The 19596-nt window shown below is 41.6% G+C and overlaps 1 protein-coding gene across 2 annotated transcripts in view; it reads right to left on the minus strand.

The window, feature by feature from the left end:
• COL24A1 (collagen type XXIV alpha 1 chain) overlaps positions 1 to 19596 on the minus strand; it is a 245139-nt gene that overhangs the window by 178767 nt on the left and 46776 nt on the right. For both annotated transcript variants that reach the window (XM_020795023.3, XM_072997896.2), the window contains exons 6-9: positions 14159 to 14212; positions 12561 to 12614; positions 5926 to 5970; positions 4581 to 4634 (exon numbers count right to left, since the gene is read on the minus strand). In XM_020795023.3, the coding sequence (XP_020650682.3) occupies positions 4581 to 4634; positions 5926 to 5970; positions 12561 to 12614; positions 14159 to 14212 (207 nt within the window). The remainder of the gene's footprint in view (positions 1 to 4580; positions 4635 to 5925; positions 5971 to 12560; positions 12615 to 14158; positions 14213 to 19596) is intronic.

Genomic DNA, 19596 nt, shown 5'->3' on the forward strand with positions numbered 1-19596 from the left:
CGCATTACAGTGGTCTAATCTTGAGATTACGAGCGCATGTACCAAGGTAGTGAGGGCCCCCACATTGAGATAGGGCCGCAGCTGGGCTATCCGCCTAAGATGATAAAAGGCGGATGCCACCTGGGAGTCCATAGTGAGCGCCGGGTCCAGATGGATCCCCAAACTGCGGACCCCATCCTTGGCGGGGAGGGTCACCCCCCCAAAAGACAGGGAGTTTCCCAAACCCCCCATTGTGGGGACACCCACCCTCAGCACCTCCGTTTTGTCCGGGTTCAGCCTCAGCCCATTCTCCTGCATCCATTGCAGTACAGTCGTCAGGAAGCTGAAGGGACTGAACGGCATCTCCTGTAGTGGATGGAAAGGAGATGTAGAGCTGAGTATCATCAGCATACTGGTGACATCGAGCTCCACACCCCCGGATGACCCCTCCCAGCGGCCTCATGTAGATGTTAAACAGCATTGGGGAGATAATTGACCCCTGTGGAACCCCACAATTGAGGCTCCACGGGGCTGAGAAACTCTCCCCAAGCTGTACTCTCTGGGGATGGTCCTCCAAGAAGGAACGGAGCCAAGCCAACGCAAGGCCCCCAAATCCCAACTCAGAGAGCCTCCCCAGGAGGATATCGTGGTCAATGGTATCAAAGGCCGCTGAGATGTCGAGGAGGACCAGCAGGGACACTTTAGCCCTGTAGGCCTCCCTCAGTAGGTCACCGCACAGGGTGACCAATGCCGTTTCTGTACCATGGCGCGGCCTGAAGCCCGACTGAAATGGATCCAGGGCATCTGTTTCGTCCAGGTGTGCCTGAAGCAGATCGGCCACCACCCTCTCAACTACCTTGCTTAGGAAAGAAACATTGGCGACGGGCCTATAATTGCCAATTTCGTCCGCCGCCAAACTTGGTTTCTTCCTGATGGGCCTAATGAGTGTCTCCTTGAGGGCAGATGGAAATCTGCCCTCCAGGAAAGACCCATTGATTATTTCAGTGGCCCATTCCGTTGTTGTAGGCCTGGCTGCTTTGATTAGCCAGGCCGGGCAAGGGTCAAGGGAGGAGGTGGTGGCACGACAGCGATCCAGTGCTCTGGCCTCAGTGTCAGGCGTGACAGGCTGAAAGGAATCAAAAGCCACCAGGCAAGACAGAGCGCTGGACATCTCAGCTCGACTCACTGTGTTCAAAAAAGGAGACAGGTCCCGGCGGATGGCCTCCACTTTAGCTTTAAAAAATGCTGCAAATTGGTCCGGTGAAAGACTAGGGGGAGGCCCATCACCCGGGCCAATTCCGGATAGGTCGCGCACTATACAGAATAATTCCGCCTGCTGGTTGGAGGCTTCGCTTATCCGGTTAGCGAAGTAAGTTCGACTGGCAGCCTTTACCTTAGCCAGGTAAAGGTTAGTGGCAACCTTGACAGCTATCCAATTATAATCCGTCGGGTCCTTTCTCCATTTGCGCTCTAGCCGTCTCTTAAACCGCTTCCACGCCCTGAGGTCCTGGTTAAACCAGGGTGCCGGGCAGGCTCTGCGTTGGAGAGGGCGCTTAGGTGCGATCATGTCTGCAACCCTAGCCGCCGCAGCGAACCAGCTGCTGGTCAGAGCCTCGACAGGAGCGCCTGCCAGGTCAGTCATAGCACCTCTCATGGCATCCTGGAATCCAATCGGATCCAGTAGCCTTCGAGGGCGGACCATAACAATAGGTGAATGAACTATGAATGAACTATGTACTATCCTCCTACCAGCAGGAACACATAAAAAATAATAGCAAAAACATAACAGCTTTTGTTCACCAGCAAAAACTCAACAGCAAGACATGGTGAACAACTCTCCAGCAAAAAGAAACTTTGCCATTTCATCTGAACCCATTTCATGGCATGTTGTTCCCCCAAAATACAGAAAGCTAGACTCAGAATCCTGGTTTGTGGTTCGGGGATCTTGGAGGAGTGACAAACCAGGAGACCCAGTCTGGACATAACTGTTAGAATTTTCTTACTGGTACATTCCAGCTTTGTTTAGTCAAACAGGAGTGATCATGAAGCATGCACCAGCACAAAATAATCATATGTAATAAGCCAGGATTTGCTTAGTATTATGGATAGGGATGGAAATACATTTCATTGGATTCAGCAGTCTTAACAAAAATAGTGTTTTCTTATCTCTGGATATTCATTGCAAGAAGAAACATCATTTTTTCAAAATTCTGCATAACTGCAAAGCTTGTACGACATTCTGAAAAAATAAAGCACCCAAAAATAATATACAGTGGTGCCTCGCAAGACGGATATCTCACCGGATGAAAAACCCGCAAGATGAATGGTTTTTGTGATCGTGTTGGTGACTCGCAAGATGGCTTCTTCTATGGCCGTGCTTCGCAAGACTTTTTTTTTTTGCAAGACTGATGCCTCGCAAGATCAAAATAATTCATTCGTCTTGCGAGGTTTCCCATAGGAATGCACTGCAATGCATTCCTATGGGAAACCGCTTTTCACAAGATGAAAATTTTGCAAGACAGTGCTACTCATGGAACGAATTATGTTCGTCTTGTGAGGCATCACTGTACACATTTCAAAACATGAAATGTTAACATAGGAAACATTGTATAAGCTAGGTAAAATGTGCAAATAAACATGCACATTAGGAAAAATGTTTGATAAAGGTGCACACATTTCAGCATAGCAGTTGGGAAATCCAACACAATTAAGATTCAGATATTGTCATAGTTTTATTTTTATATGCTGTGCAAAATTAATAATTCTTGAGGACAGTAAGGTTTCTTTTTGATTTAGATTATAACTGATTATCAAGCAGGATACCATCAATTATTTCTTCATAAAACAAATCACAGAAGATAATTCTTGTGCAATGAATACTATTTGAAATAAATACCGAGGTTAAACAGAATATTGTAGATTATACCTATTTATGATGAAGATAATAATAATTTCAGGGGAAAAGCTTGTAATTTGTTTATGATACGACTACAGTGGTGCCTCGCTTAACAGGTGCCCCGTTTAACGACGAAATCGCATAGCGATTAACTTTTTGCGATCGCTTTGCGATGTTCCCTATGGGGAAAAATCGCTTTGCGATGATCGGTACCGTTTCACTTACCGCTTACAGCTGATCGGCGGTTCCAAAATAGCCGCTGGGTTAAAAAAATGGCCACCCGCTGTTTTCTGGGACGGATTCCTCGCTTACCGGGCAGCGGAAATGGCCGCCATATGGAGGATTTTCGCTTAAAAGTGAGTCTGAAGCCCATAGGAACGCATTGAAGGGGTTTCAATGCATTCCTATGGGCTTTTTAATATCGTATAGCGACGAAATCGCTTTGCAGCGATTTTTGCTGCACCGATTATCATCGCTATGCGAGGCACCACTGTATGTAGTTGCTTTCACTGGATTCGGCAGATCTCGATCAAATCCAAAGAGGATCCAAGGTAAGTCCCAAATGGACCTGAATCAATTCAAACTGCTGCATTCAACCATTTGGATATTAAAAGAAAGCCAAATATGTCTCCAAGATATTGCAAAACATCACCAAGAAAACACCAGAGTATGGTGACTGGTGAGGAAAGGGGAGCTGGATTCTACTCATTGACAGCTCAAATTTAGGACTAGAACATAACGAGTATTTTCCAGTCACCATATGTGATTTAAGGGAAAAGAGAAAAGCAAATAAAAACCTCTCTTATTCCCTCCTGTGTTCTTCTGCTTCCGGGAGGAAGTTTTCAGTTTCTCCTTTATTTTTTTTTTTAAGTGATGCAGTGTATATGTTACACTTTTAAAAAACTTTTCCCCCCACTTTCTTGGCCCCTCCAAAGCTTCCATCATTTCATTTCTAAATCTTTTGTCTTTAATTATTTTGAACAGCCTACTCCAGGTCCCTCTTGACCTTGCTCATTAATATGGGTGGTATTCTGGCTGTGCATCTTAGGAAGTGACTAGAAATGGGCAGGAAACAACTGGTTTGGTGGTTCATGCCAGTTTGTTTTCTAACAAACAGGTTTCAGCACTTCACCACCCTGCTTCTTCTGGTGGGAACCCACTCAAAGGCAGCTACCCTGCCCCAGCTGCCTCTGGGCACTGCCTCTGCGTGGGTATCCACCAGAGGAAGTGGGGCAGGGAACCTCCGAACACAGCAGCTTGTGTCCATCTCTAGTAGCTACACATGTCTTTTACAGCTATCATAACCCAGTTTCCAAACAACAGTAGCCAACAATCTCACCAGTACTCTGCAATCACAGTGTTTAAAATAACTTTGTTCTGGTCTGGGCAGTAGTTTTTTGTTTACTGTAGCTTGTGTTTCTCTTCCCTTCATTCTGTAGTACCCAACCTTCTTTCTAATCCTAGGTCTAGTATTGCTTGTTCCTGTTCTAGTCCTATCTTTTACTTATACCCCCGTATTTGTTGCTCAGCCATTTTAATATGCCAGTGCAAATCAACAAGATGTGGAGATTCAGATTTCCAGATTTTGATTCAGATTTAGAGTGGTCTGAAACAAAATTATGCCTGAGTCAGGGACTGCTACACAGCTTCAGTCTGCAATAAAAGAACAATCTGGAAATTTAGGTTTGAAGTATAGTTACTGCACCTGCCTGCCAGGGTAACCAGGAGCCCCAGGATTGCCAGCCATTCCTACAATTCCCTAAATAAAAAGAAATAAGAATTAATGTTTTTTTAAACCTTTAGTAAAGACTGAATGTTCACCACAAGATGTTTTTTCACATACATTAACATTAATTTCATACAATTTTTTTTTAAGTTTGCTTATATTTAGGGGGCAATCCTGAAAGTGAAAAACTGGTCCCCAGATTCTCCAAAGACCCTACTATTGAAAAGAATGGGGATTACTCTTAAACAGATATGGATATAGGATTGCATTAGCATTTTCAAAAGTTCAGACAATATGTAAACACTACAGAAGTCAAACTGCATATTAATCCTTTAATTCTACATATATAATCTTCAAGGCTGCCTGTTTTGATTTTGACACAGAACAGATAACAAGCTAAGTGTCTAATCTAAAGAGCTACCAAGCAAAGTCTGGTGGGGGAAAAAACTCCAGACATGGCCTAAGTTTTTCTGGGTGGGTAGCCATAGAATAGATTTGAGAGGGACACAGGCACTGAAAGTGCAATTTCAGGAGAAAGTAAAGGAGAGAAAATAGTTTACATTTAATGAAGCAAGATTTAAAAGCAATGTTTACACACAGTCATGCATGAATTGAAGCCACAGAATCTACAACAAGGTTGGTCATAGATTGTTAACAGGCTCAACCTTTTCAAACTGGAGGTTGTCATGTCTGAATCCACCCAATTCCCAACTTGCACACTTGGGAATGGTCTTTGGTGGGGTGGGACTGAGGACTACTGTTGCATGCAGTAACTATACAGATTCATTACATCATGTATTTTTAAAATGTTTTCAGAACAATCGATCAATTGTCTTGATTAATCTTCTCTATTTTGTTTAACAATGGCTCCTTGTTACCTTAAAATCTTTTAATTTACAATACCTGGTGCATAATTCATGCAAAAGATGCATTTCCACTGAAAATCTGTCTAATGCACAAGCCTTGTTTTTCCCATATCCATGAAAGTAGGAAAGTGTCACCATGTGCCATTATTTCTTTTTTAATGGTGGCCCTCACAGAGGTTTCTAAGCAAGTACTAGTCAAAAGTGGCTTACTGGTTCCTCCTTCTGGTGGTCCTTTGGAGCTATGCAGCTTGCCCATGGCCGCACACATGTAGGGCATGTAAACCCATCAGCCACATGTGCTTCAAGTAATCTTGGCTGGCTCTCACCCAGGAGTCATAGTGGTGATTTGAATTCCTAGCCCCGGGCACTCCAACTCACTGAGGTAGACTAGCTACCAATAAGAAAGCGAGAATTTTTAAAAAATTTAATATGCATCTGATTGAGGCTGCATCGCTTACTTGTTCCCCTTGTGGTCCTGGTGGTCCTGGATATCCCATGGGACCCTGCAGGTACAAAAGAATAAGTCATGTTGCAAAACACAAACACACATACAATGTCAGACACAGTAGTCAAATTTTTCCCCTTTGAGCAAAGAGTATTTCCTCTAGTCGGTTTTCATGTCATATCATAATGGCACAATAGATTCTCAAGAGTCGGATTATGAATGAGAAAGACTAATGGTGAGCAAGGAAGAGAAGCTCTATTTTCCATAACTTAATTTTTTGATATCCCATCTTGCTGAAGTCAGACATGGGTTTGCATTAAGTAACACGTAGACAAAAATGCCTGCAGCAACAATCTGCTTGTAATTATTCAAAGCTGGATTCAATCCAGGCAGCTTCCCCATTCCAAATCCTTTTCATAACACTCTGAGTAAGCTAGTTTGAATGGAGTAGCTAGAAAAAAAAGTTTTCACAGAGAGCACCAAGAAGCTATCTAGGAAAAGAGATTTATTAAAATAATTTTACACATGTAAAAGAAAACACTAGGAGAATTTTTTCTTATTACAATGGAATATTCAATATACAAACTTTCGTCTGACTACTGAATCCCACAGTACTTCATTTTTCCCATCATATAGACTGAACAGCATTGTCTTAAACCAGAATTATCCATAACTTATTCTTGTTTATTCATGTTAATGTTTCAGAAATGTGATTAAACCTGTAAGCTTAGCAAATTTTCCTTTAGGAAATAAAGCTTAAATATATTTAGAAGCTGCTGAATTACACTGCAACTAATCCATTACTCTTTCTGTTTATAATTTTAATTACTCACTCCCTCCGTCCCTGTCTAATACTCTACCCTTCTCCTAATAAAGACCAAAGCAGGCTTACAATGTGTTTTAACAACTCAGTATTAAAACAGCTAAAAATACAAAAATTATAATCTTAAAAAAATTATATAAACTACAAAATAAAAATAATCGAAAACATTTTAAATAATTTTAAAGTACATTTGAAAAGTTTTTTAAAAATAATACAAAACCCCACCCCGGAACCCTTCCTTAGGAGCCAGTTACTTATTAAAGAGCCTGCTTAAAATCAAAGTTTTTTTTTACTGCCTGGCAGAAAGACAGCTGGGAAGGAGTTATCCTGTTCTTCCACTAAATGGAGTTCCACAGCCTGGGAGCATCTACCAAAAAAAGGCTCTCTCTAGGATCTTCACCATGTGTGTTTATGAGGGCAGTAGGAGTGAGAGAAAGGCTTCCCTCAAAGTTATTTAAGGTGCTCATAAGACGTTATACAGTGGTGCCCCTCATGATAACGATAATTCGTTCCCCTGAAATCGCTGTACAGTGAAATCGTCATGCGAAAACAGTTTCCCCATTGGAATGTATTGAAAACCGGTTAATGCGTTCCAATGGGGAAAATACCTAGTTATCCAGGAAAGATCCTCCATAGGGCAGCCATTTGGTGAACGCCGATCAGCTGTTTTTAATTGCTGTCTTCTGCAGCATGGATCCGGAAAACAGCGGGAAGCCATTTTATGAAGCCGACGATCAGCTGTAAAGATCGTCGTCTTGCGAATAAATGGTCCGCGAAGCTTGGACCAAATCGTTGTGAAGTGGAATTCCCCCACTGAAATGCCTGTTTTGCGAATCGCTATAGCGATCGCAAAAAGTCATTGTCCTGTGGTTTCGTCATTTAGCGGGGCTGTCGTCATGCGGGGCACCACTTTACAGTCATCCAGAAATCCTAGACCCGATTTGTTTAAAAATTAACCAATTAACACAATAAGAATTACACTACCCTTCCTTTAGTAGCTCAGTCTGTCCCAGCCAGTAAGGTGCCCAAACCTACCTAAATAGAAATGCCCTTGCCTGCTGCACGATGGACAACAGGAAAGAGACCAGTTTAGCCTTGCTTGAAGTGAGCTCCAGGAACAGAAAACAGCCACTGAGAAAGCCTTCCTCAGCATCCTCAGCAAACATATCTCTGAGGGTGGCCAGACAGAGAGAAGGGCTTCTCCAGTGACCTGAAATCCTAGGGAATGTGGGAAAATATATGGGAGAATAGGCTGGACCCAAGCCATATAGGGCTTTACAGGTCATAACTTGCACTTTCAATTATATCCAGAAACAGACTGCCAGCTAGTAAAGCTGTTGTAACATGGGAATCAAAGGCTCGCTCTAATGGGCTCTGGTTAACAGGTTAGTGACAGTATTTTGGATGAGCTGAAGTTTCCAATTGCTTTTCAAAATTACTCCTATGTAAAGTGTGACAAGTATGCCAAATGGGATGTAACTAAAGAATGTAATTTCATGTTCAGATCAGACATTCCAGGAATGGGCACAGCTGGTACACCGGTTTTAGCTGTGCAAACACATTGCCAGCTACTGCACAAATCTGAGCAGCAAGGTTCAAGGCTGCATCTAGGAATATGTTGAAACTGCAGACCGGAGTCTTCATGGCGAGTATAGCACAAGTTGAATGTTCACTCTCTGGATTAAGCTTCAATCAGACACTTATTTAAGTTCCGTAACAGCTTCCTGAATTTTAGATGAAAAGGGGAAATGGATTTCAGTGTCATCAGCATACTAACAGTACCGAACTCCACACTCTACCAGTGGTTGTGTTTAAATGTTAAATTGCACAGGGGAAAGGCATAGCTCTGAGCAACCCTACGGGTAAACAGATAAGCATCAACCAGGACTGCAGATTACAGAATAGTGCCATCAAATTCTGGTCCCAGAGGCGGCCCAGAAAAATATCATTTGTTGACGGAATTAAAAACTGTCTAGAAGTCCAAAAGAATTCGTCTTCTGTACTCTCACTGCTCGGCAGCTGGAAGAGGGGGAGAATTCCTCTGCTCCAGTAATGGAGGCAGGATACGCTGCTCAATGTGTCTGCCTCATGATGTATGTGATAATGTTGGGGACAGAGGCCTGAAGAGGCTTGCCCCCCTGCAATGCTGGTCTTTTCCTCACTGATGCCAGTTGGCACCCCTGCCCTGCAGGTCAGAGTGAGGTTTCTAGTCCCTTTGTAGGCTAGATAAGAATGTTGTGCCTGGATTCCTCATTGGCGTACTGAAAGAAAAGGGCAATTTTTGTTTGTCCCATTCTGATTCCTACAAGGCATAAGAGGCAGATCGGGGCGTTGCCATGTTAAATAGGTCACAATTTGGCAAACAGTGCAGGGAGAGGGTAGTGGAGGTGGCTTTCACAGGGCACTGTCAGACAACTGGAGGCCCTGATTGAGTAGCACAAATCATAAGATTCAGGGACACAGGCTGGTACAGCCCTCTGAAACAGCCTCGGTCTACAACAGCCTTAAATCCTGCGATTTGGGACAGAATCAGATACAAGGTTTTCTCCCCAAATTGGCCTCCTGAGACAAAGCTAGCAAGGTACGCAGGCCCCCAGGGGCAAAGGAGAAGAGGTTGGTCCTTAGTCAAGGTACTGTACTTAGTCATGGTTCATGCATTACCTTAGACCCTACCACAGGTTTGGGGAGTTACATAGTTAAATAAAGTTGTGGTCCCTTCTGAAACCTGTAGTATATTGTGTCTCCTCTCTTTAGTTACTGGTTGGGTGGCATTGAAGAGACTCTGCTGTACCTTTCCCAGCAGAGTATTTACCAAGGTAACCAAACCCATAAGGTGTGAAACCTGAATTGAACACAGAATATGGGAGCTATTGTTTAAGCTACTTTGCAAGACTGCTTGTTTTATGTAATTTTTCTAAAAACATAAAAGCTTTAAGAGGAATTCTAAACAATACAAAAAATATTATTTCACATAAAAACATTCACACATATGAGCTGTACACTTTTACAATGTGCAGAGGTTTGCATAAAAAGCCTATTTCATGTTGTTCATGGTCCCGGTTATTCATATTCTATCCAGAATAGATTGTGGATGTAACAGTAATGAGCAACACTCTCCATTCTCTCAATAAACTGTGGCCTCTAAAGACTCTTGTGGAATTTAATTAGATGCTTCTTTCATTTAAATCAGCCATACATTTTTCTGAAATCCAGACTTAACATCTGGCATGAGCAAAGCAGCACTTAATAGGCCAGGATCCAAAGAAGCCTATATGCATGCATTCCCTATATGCATAAGGATTCAGCTACAAACCTCCAGCCCACAAGAAATTCTCTCTGAAGTGTCTCCCTCCATGGACCCTCATGACTGTCTGGATGTTGGCAGAAAAACTGCTGTGGGAAAGGAGATCCCACAACCTCCCGTTCACATGAAAAAGGAAAAGTAGCTCTCTGGATCTTAACATCTAGACTGAAGTCATCTTTCTGCTTTTATTTTTCTCATTTTTGTGTGTGTGAAGATATACTGACTTAAGGCAACAGGATTTATATACTATGGTCTATGTGTTAGCATAGCAGCAACATGGTTTAGCTTCAATTAAGACAGTTCATCTCTCACACAAATCATCAAGACAATTTCAATGTTTATTTGCTACATCCTTTAAGCAAATTACAGTACTGTTGTAAGTTAGGAAAAGAACATGTACAAGAAAATATGACCAAATCAATTATCATTACATACAAAACCTTGTAAACATATTAACTGCACTAAGCATAAATTAATTCCACAGTTTAGTGTAACTCAAACCATAGGAAACTAGACTAATTATTTGCAAAAGTTTTGTTGGTCAAGATTAAAAAGAATGTTAGAAGCATCCCTAATGCTGGTATTTATTCACACACACTTCAGCAGATCAACAAAAAATTTCATCAACAAATAGAAATGCATATATAATTGTTTGCACGATTCCCTTGCACATGCAGTACACTTTAGGGTGAACTAATATTCAAATGACAATAGATGGAGAAAGTTACATTTGTGTGTGTGTGTGTTTTTTTAACTCCTTGGATACCTCAGCTAGCATTGCTAGGAGCTGTAATCCTTCCAATGGTTTGGCACCAGCAAGACTGCTTGTGCATGGTGACCTGCAAAGTGGGATTGACTACATTCATAAACCAGCATGGTGTTCAGCAACCAATCTTGTATGTAACTGCATTACTCTGACACTTGGACCTGCAGATCAACAGCATATTAGCACAGATGATGTACACCTACCTTGTGATTTGATGAATGTCATTTGAAAGGTTTCAAATTAATTGGGTGATATAACTGCACATTTTTGCTGATGAGGGCAATCTCTTACGATTTAGAAATCGTTTTTATTTATATATATATATTTTAAAAGTAACTCAGACTAATAGTTCGCTGAACAGTTGACAAATGGCATTTTCAGCAAGGTTTTGGTCGTCATCAGGTTTTAATTAGACTTTTCCTAACCTAAGGATAAGAATGCATTTCTATGACACAGTGTATTTTTTAAATGAATAACTTTGTTCTATTTTCCAGTCACCTCTCATACTTTAATTTTTAGCTGTTTTCATTGCACATTTTATTTCTTTAGTCTCCTGATATTAAACTGACATTGCCAACGCACCATGGGAGAATTCAATTACAGTCTGAGACACGAAATACTCTCCGATTCAATGACCAAATGAATAAAAACAATTGGACTGGAAACATCATTAGGTAGAGAGAAACAACCATTGTTACTTTCAAATGTATTGTCTTTTACATTTATATTTTGAATAAGAGGTGTTTTTAGGATTTTCTGCCTCAGCTGCCAAAATGACTAGGACAGCATTGGGTACAATGCAAACCAAAAAGCAGAGCACTCTTTGTAGTCCCACTGAACTGACTTAGGCTAGTCCTAAATATTGGCTGAAATCCAGTGGTAATCAGCAACTAAAGCAGGCCCACTGAATCAGCAGGAATTTGGTGGATCAACTCCTCTATAAGTTCAATTGATTCAATGGGCCTACTCTAGTTGCAGTTTGCTATTAGATTCCAGGTATTACGTCAATAACTTGTTTCTTGTGTTCTGTGAAAGGTATTTCCATGGATCACAAAAATATTTAAATACTGTGGGACAACTATGTGGTGCTGCGGTTAAACCGCAGAAGCCTCTGTGCTGCAAGGTCAGAAGACCTGCAGTCGCAAGATCAAATCCACGCAACGGAGTGAGCCCCCGTTGCTTGTCCCAGCTCCCGCCAACCTAGTGGTTCGAAAGCATGCAAAAATGGGAGTAGATAAATAGGTACCACCTCGGTGGGAAGGTAAACGGCGTTCCGTGTCTAGTCACGCTGGCCATGTGACCATGGAGGATTGTCTGTGGACAAAAGCTAGCTCTATGGGTTTGGAAAGGGAGATGAGCACCGCTGTCTAAAGTCGGACACAACTGGACAAATTGTCAAGGGGAACCTTTACCTTACTGTGTGTAACCTAATCTTTGACTGGCATTTCCTGATTCTGCTTCTCTGCATTTGTAGTAGCATGTTTTTACCATAGGAAACAGGGACTTTGGGAATAGCTGAGAACTTCCAGATGACTGCAAATTATAAAAACATCTTTCCATGTAATTTTGTCCTTGGAAGGGTTTAGGGTGCCCAAATTAACTGCATCAGAGAAACCACAATGTAAAGGAACAAGCTTGATAGAAAAAGCTCTTCCCACATTCTGGAACTCTGTGCACATAAGCATCAAATTATATTTGTAGGTATCAGTACAGTAGTATATGTGAAAGTTAAAAATAGATAAAATAAATTCTTACCTTTTCACCCCTGATGCCTGAAAACCCAGGTAAGCCAATCAGCCCCATATCTCCCTGTAAATTCAATATGCAATAATCATGGTAGCCAATTATAATACTGGGAAAGAATAAAATAAAAAATGCATATGACTAGAAGCTAGTTATGCTGAGCAGTAGACTATGGGATTCACAAAGCCAAAAAAGTATTTTTTCCTAATCTCTGGATGGAAAGCATAATAAGGCAACCATGTCTTCTCAGAAGTCAATGAATCTGGCATCTGACCCTTGATCTCCAAGCACTCAAGACAATTTAATTCACACAAACCCAGGCCACACAAGTACATGACTGTGGCTATTATAAATAATCAGCATTCTCTCTGTTAAACAAGGCAGGAAATACTATTCCCCAGCAGAGCACACTCTTTGCATGCAACAGACTTTGAAGTCCAACACCCATTCTTGTCTCCAGTGAACATATTAGGTAGCAGGTAAGGGGAAAAACTTACAGCATGTGCTTGAACCCTGAGAACTGTTGAACATCTGAGAAAACAGCAGTGGGGGAGATGAAGAAACAGTCTTACTACATACCCTTGGCTGCTTAGAGGCGGAGTGAAAGGGAAGGTGACACCTATCCTTCAAGTTGTGAAGGGAGAGATCCTGAGTCCTCAGTCCACAAGCCATTCATGCCTGGCACAAAGCATTATCCTGTGTGAACTACGCTTGCTTTCCACCATGATATTCATCAAGAGGGAGAAGAAGCCACAACAATGTTGAAGATCCCAGTATTTGTACATGACACCTTTATCTAATGGTGCTTGACAACTGGGATATAGGTAGGTGCTGATGCCAGGCACAATCAGTTTTCCCATTATAATGTAACAGTGCCTATACCACACAAAGAGTTCCACACTGGGACTCAGCCATATGAAGGAATCTAAAATGATATAAACTCTATAACCTACTAATGCCTTTCTCTCCTCTGCCAGCACTGGACTGCACTGTTTATATCTCTAGCCCAGCACTGCCTATTCTAACTGGCAGCTGTTGTCTTGGATCTCAACCAGGCCAAGGCATTGCCCTTCCCTCTACCTGCTCCTTTTCACTGAAGATGCCAATGAATCTGGCATCTGACAAATTTATGTATTTATTTATTTATTTATTTAAAATGTGTTCTACTCTGTCTTTCTCCATAAAAAGGATCCAAGGCAGGTTACACCATTAAAAAAGATTGCTAAAAACATTAAAATATGTGCTCTACTAGTGATCTGTGGTCCCTCTCTTCTTAGAGTAATGCTAGCGATTTACCTCTGCAAACAAACACAAGTAAATCCAGTGTCCTCCTTGGAAACAGCTTTTAGTATTACTCAGCCTTACCAGCTCCGGAAAAAGCTTCAGGCCAAATGGTACTTGCAAATCTGCTTTCGATTCTATTTTGTTGTGTTATTTAACATATCTATAAGTGCCCAAATCACAACTTCCCTCACCTATAAAACTTCATTAGAATTTTATATTAAAAACATTTAAGAAGAGGTAAAAGCTTTATGAGACACTGGTATAAATAAGAATAGCGGCAAAGCTGGTCAACATCTTTGTAAATCATTTGGTTCTCAAATCATTACCTTTTCTCCACGTTTTGATTGTCCTGGAGAGAATCCTGGATCACCTTTAGGGCCCTGTGGTGAAAAAATGAAGCATGTAGGAAAGACATCAATATATATAGTTAAATGCAGTTAAATGCAGTTCTCTAGTCAAAGGATGTACACAACATGTGAACTTTAGATACACAGGTAGACATCCTTCAGTCTCAGGAGACTATGGTGATGTGCTCTGAATAGAGGCCTTGGAACAGCGTCTCATGTGGCTGAGAAGGCCAATTCAAGAGTGACAATCCCTTCCACACTTTAGATAAAATCGCCCAAAAAAACAAAACACAACAGAAATACAGTACATTAGATGAAATGCATACAAAAGTGCATTATTAGGAAGAATACATGCAAAATATAGTATATTTCTACACATTTCTCTTAAAATATACCATGAGCAAAAAATAAAATAAAACAAACTGATGCAGAAAGAGGACAGAACCTGTGCTTCAAAATGACTACAAAGTTGTAGCAACTAAAACAAACAGATCCACACATTCTCTACTTTCTCACCCTAAGATATTTGTTTCTGGATGTGCTTTCATGCTTTACAATTCACTTCTTCAGACAACTAGCAGATAGCCAAAATGTGCAGGTAACCAGATAGTGGTCAGGGATAATGTTGAGATTGTCCCTGTCTAGGAACAGCAGCAGCTGGTGAACGAGCTGAAGTTTTTTTAAAAAAACAAACATCAGGTAACCCATCAAGGTTACCTGATACTCAAGTATCAAAGCCAAATCCAAGAGAACTTGTAAGATATGCATCAACTTTGCAAAGGTAAGTGTGATGCTGCCTAGAACAGCCTACATATCAAATCTATGCAAATCTTAAAAAGAGCTATCCACAGGGATGGATGATTCAGCTTTATTGTATTGGCTCTCACCTAGTCCCTTATTGAATTCAAACATTAGTTCAGATAGCTAGAAGAAACAGAACTTGGTTGCATGAGCCTATTGAGGGTATCTGTGTATCACCTAATTAGCAGATGTGTATAATAAGAAATAATCTTGGGAAACATTGTAGTATAAGTACCACAAAACTGAATAGCAATCCCTGCCTTTGTATCTTCTGAAACCAAACTTGCAGACAGGAGCAGAACCACCATACTGCTGTATCTCATCCCTCCCATCCACTCCCAGTGTGTAGAACGGGTCCACCAAGATATCTTGGTATAAAAAGCCTGTTTTTCTCACAACAGACATGATCTCTCAGGGCAACCAAATACCCTTTCAGCCCCAGAACCAAGCCTAAATGAGGATGGAAACGGTTCTATCTTTACTAGTGCATTTCTAGTAACAACAAGAAAATCTCTTTCCTTTCTAATTATGTATCTTCTCTCTTTCTTCCTCTCCCACACACCCCGTCTTTCTGTCATTCATTCACTTGCTCTCTTTGTTTGTGTCTTTACTTGCTAAGTTTTGGACATGAAAGGTAGCAGGTGTCTGTCATGGCTCTGTCAGAAAAGTCCTCCAGGGAGGACAAACCAAAAGTTTGAGGGCTTGATGTCAGGGATGAACTGTCAGGTCTTGCAGACCCCAAACAAACAGCACCCTGAAGCTCAAGTCCATCACTTAGGATGGTCCAGCGCTGATCAGAGGGTAAGGTGAGGCCCCTGCACATTCCACAGGAGCAACACAAACTGAAGGCCCTTTAGCAGCAGGTACTGTAGTCTCCTTGGTAGAAAATTCTTCATCCTGGGGAGACCAGGGAAGCCAACCCTGCAACTAAGCACCTGTCCCAATTGACCAAACATCTGTAGCTGAACACTGTATGGAGCCCCAGTTGCCAGGTTTTGTTCACTCACAGCTGGAGACTATTAGACACTGGAGACAATGTTCTCTCTCCCTCAGAGAACTGGATAGAGTTATTCAGAGGTACTGAAATAAATTTATTTGCTTTGGATTTGTAGAACCGAGTTCGCTGGACCGAGAACTCCCAGAAGTACAAGCTGGATTTCGAAGGGGCAGAGGAACTAGAGACCAAATTGCTAACATGCGCTGGATTATGGAGAAAGCCAGAGAGTTCCAGAAAAACATCTACGTTTGCTTCATTGACTATGCAAAAGCCTTTCACTGTTTGGACCACAGCAAACTATGGCAAGTTCTTAAAGAAATGGGAGTGCCTGACCACCTTCTCTATCTCCTGAGAAATCTATACGTGAGACAGGAAGCAACAGTTAGAACTGGATATGGAACAACTGATTGGTTCAAAATTGGGAAAAGAGTACGACAAGGCTCTATATTGTCTCCCTGCTTATGTAACTTATATGCAGAATACATCATGTGAAAAGCTGGACTGGAGGAATGCCAAACCGGAATTAAGATTGCTGGAAGAAATATCAACAACCTCAGATATATAGATGATTCCACTCAGATGGCAGAAAGTGAGGAGGAATTAAAGAACCTCTTAATGAGGGTGAAAGGCGAGCAAAAAAATGATCTGAAGTTCAACATCGAAAAAACTAAGATCATGGCCACTGGTCCCATCACCTCCTGGCAAGCAGACAGGGAAGATATGGAGGCAGTGACAGATTTTACTTTCTTGGGCTTCATGATCCCTGCAGATGGGGACAGCAGCCACGAAATCAAAAGACACCTGCTTCTTGGGCGGAAAGCGATGACAAACCTAGACAGCATCTTAAAAAGCAGAGACATCACCTTGCTGACATAGGTCCGCATAGTCAAAGCTATGGTTTTTCCAGTAGTGATGTACGGAAGTGAGAGCTGGACCATAAAGAAGGCTGACTGACGAAGAATTGATGCCTTTGAATTGTGGTGCTGGAGGGGACTCTAGAGAGTTCCCTGGACTGCAAAGAGAACAAACCTATCCATTCTGAAGGAAATCAACCCTGAGTGTTCACTGGAAGGACAGATCCTGAATCTGAGGTTCCAATACTTTGGCCATCTCATGAGAAGAGAAGACTCCCTGGAAAATACCCTGATGTTGGGAAAGTGTAAAGGCAAGAGGAGAAGGGGACGACAGAGGATGAGGTGGGTGGGCAGTGTCATTGAAGCTACCAACATGACTTTGACCCAGCTCCGAGGCAGTGGAAGACAGGAGGGCCTTCTGTGCTCTGGTCCTTGGGGTCACAAAGAGTTGGACACAACTTCATGACTAAACAACAACAACAACAGATATATATTTATTTGCTTTGGATTTGTAAAACAGGCAGAGTGCCAATCTGGATTTCAGTTTTGGACAGCAAGTGAACCGAAACAGACAAGGTTTGATTTCTTGTCCCAATGGTGTGGCCTAGGTGTGGCCTACTAACCATCACAATCACTGATAATTTAAAGTCACTGGAAAACTTCTACATTGCCCTGAACACACTCTTGCCTGATTTCAGAAACTAAGCAAGGCCAGGCATAGTTACTATTTGGATAAGTTACCACCTGGAGTACAAAGAATCTCCAAATAGGGCTATATTAGGAATCTCATCTGAAACCCTGGAAAGCTGCCTTAAATGGTACAATAGTCTGGCTCAGAATAAAATGGTTTTCTGTGCTCCCATATAAGCCTGACATTTTAACTTAGAAACATTTTAATAACTTACAGGTTTCATTAGTGACTCAGCAGAGCACAATGATTACATTGTACAATCCATCAGTTAAGAATTGCCCTTATTTTTATAATTGTACATTTAGCTGTTGTTGAATTGCAAAACAGACTGTTAATGTGTAACTTTTATTTTCTTTAATTAATTACTGTAAGCGATAATGGGGCTAGAAACTGGCTCTATGCAGGCACAAACCCATTTGTGTGATCATTGTGTGAGACCACAATGAAGCTTTGGCAGCTTTGAGAAATGTACTACAAGGGCAAGGCATACTTGCTTAATACATATGTACAGGAAAACTCTACTATTTATATATTCCAATGTTAAGCCTCAGGATTAACACACAGAGATGTGTCTAACTGATGCACACACTGCCTATGACTGGCAGGATATACCTACAGGCTGAAGGATATACGCAGGGTAGCTGTTTATAAGCTCTGGGACCATGTAGAACTCTATATGCAAAGTACAGTGGTGCCCCGCTTGATGACGATAATCCGTTCCAGCAAAATCGCTGTACAGCAAAATTGTCGTCAAGAAAAAACAAACCACACACACACACAAATTGAAATGCATTGAAAACCGGTCAATGCGTTCCAATGGGGGAAATACCTGATTGTGCAGGGAAGATCCTCCATGGGGCGGCCATTTTGCGATGCCTGTAAAGCGAAGAATCGGTCCTGAAAACAGCGGGGAGCCATTTTGCGACCCACCAATCAGCTGTTTCTAATCATCGTCTAGTGAAGAAACGGTTCCCCAAGCAGGGAACTATTCATCGTCAAGTGAAAAAACCCCATATAAACATCGTTTTGCGACTGCAAAAAAGCATCGTAAAGCGATTTTGTCGTCAAGCGGGGTAAACGTCTAGCAAGGCACCACTGTATAGATTATGTTTCTCTTGAAACTTGCAAGACACATGAAATGGCTTCATTCTGTATAGGTACAATAACATTATCGATCTGATGTTATGTCACACATAGTTTCACTCATTTGGGCCAGAATATAGAAGGCATAATTAGAATAACGGCATGTCTCTGATACTTAGATATATGCCACCACTGACAAATATCATCTTCTCTTTCCCAAGACCATCTGTCATCATCATCATCATCATCATCATCATCATCATCATCATCATCATCATCATCATCATCAATTCCAAGAAAGTGGATATGTATGTCAAAGGCTGATATGTTTTTTTTTGTCAACCACAAATATGCTTAAAATGTTTTTTTTAACTGAAAAAGCACCTTTGTGCCTTTTAGTGGCCAAAAATATTTTAAAAAATTACAACTCTGGGGGGGTAAAGGGGTCCCAAGGTGCTGAAGAGCCATCAAAACATAGCAAAATTGCCCCCAAATCCTTTAGAGAACACAAGGGGACTTCATATATCAAAGAGCTTTTAAAAGTGGTTAGGGATATAAGAAGGCTGGGGTAGTGCATATATGGCCCTATGAAATAGCATTGATCTTATGTAACCATTCTCAACCTTATTTTGGCCATGCCCATAAACACAATATGAAAGAAATATAGGCTGAATCAGGATTGTATAAACTACATAACAAACCTTATAAAGTGTGTGCTTCCAGTATGTGGCCCCCGTCAAATGTGCTTGGGGGCCCCCAGGGGGCCATATGGTCCCAAATGAGAGTGGATGATCTAATGGGACAATTTACTTCATCAGGGATACTGCTGCAAGGAGATGGGCAAGGATACTTTTTCCTAATCTCTCAGATTTGTTTCAGAAAATCTGCCAATTTCCCTTCCAATTTAGAGTTGCAAAAACCTGGAAAATTTCAGAATTAATCCAAGGCATGTTTCTGAGGATCAACAATCTCTAACACCCATGGAACTTTA

This window comes from Pogona vitticeps, chromosome 4 (genome assembly GCF_051106095.1).
Source record: "Pogona vitticeps strain Pit_001003342236 chromosome 4, PviZW2.1, whole genome shotgun sequence".
In the NCBI taxonomy this organism is placed as follows: Eukaryota; Metazoa; Chordata; class Lepidosauria; order Squamata; family Agamidae; genus Pogona; species Pogona vitticeps.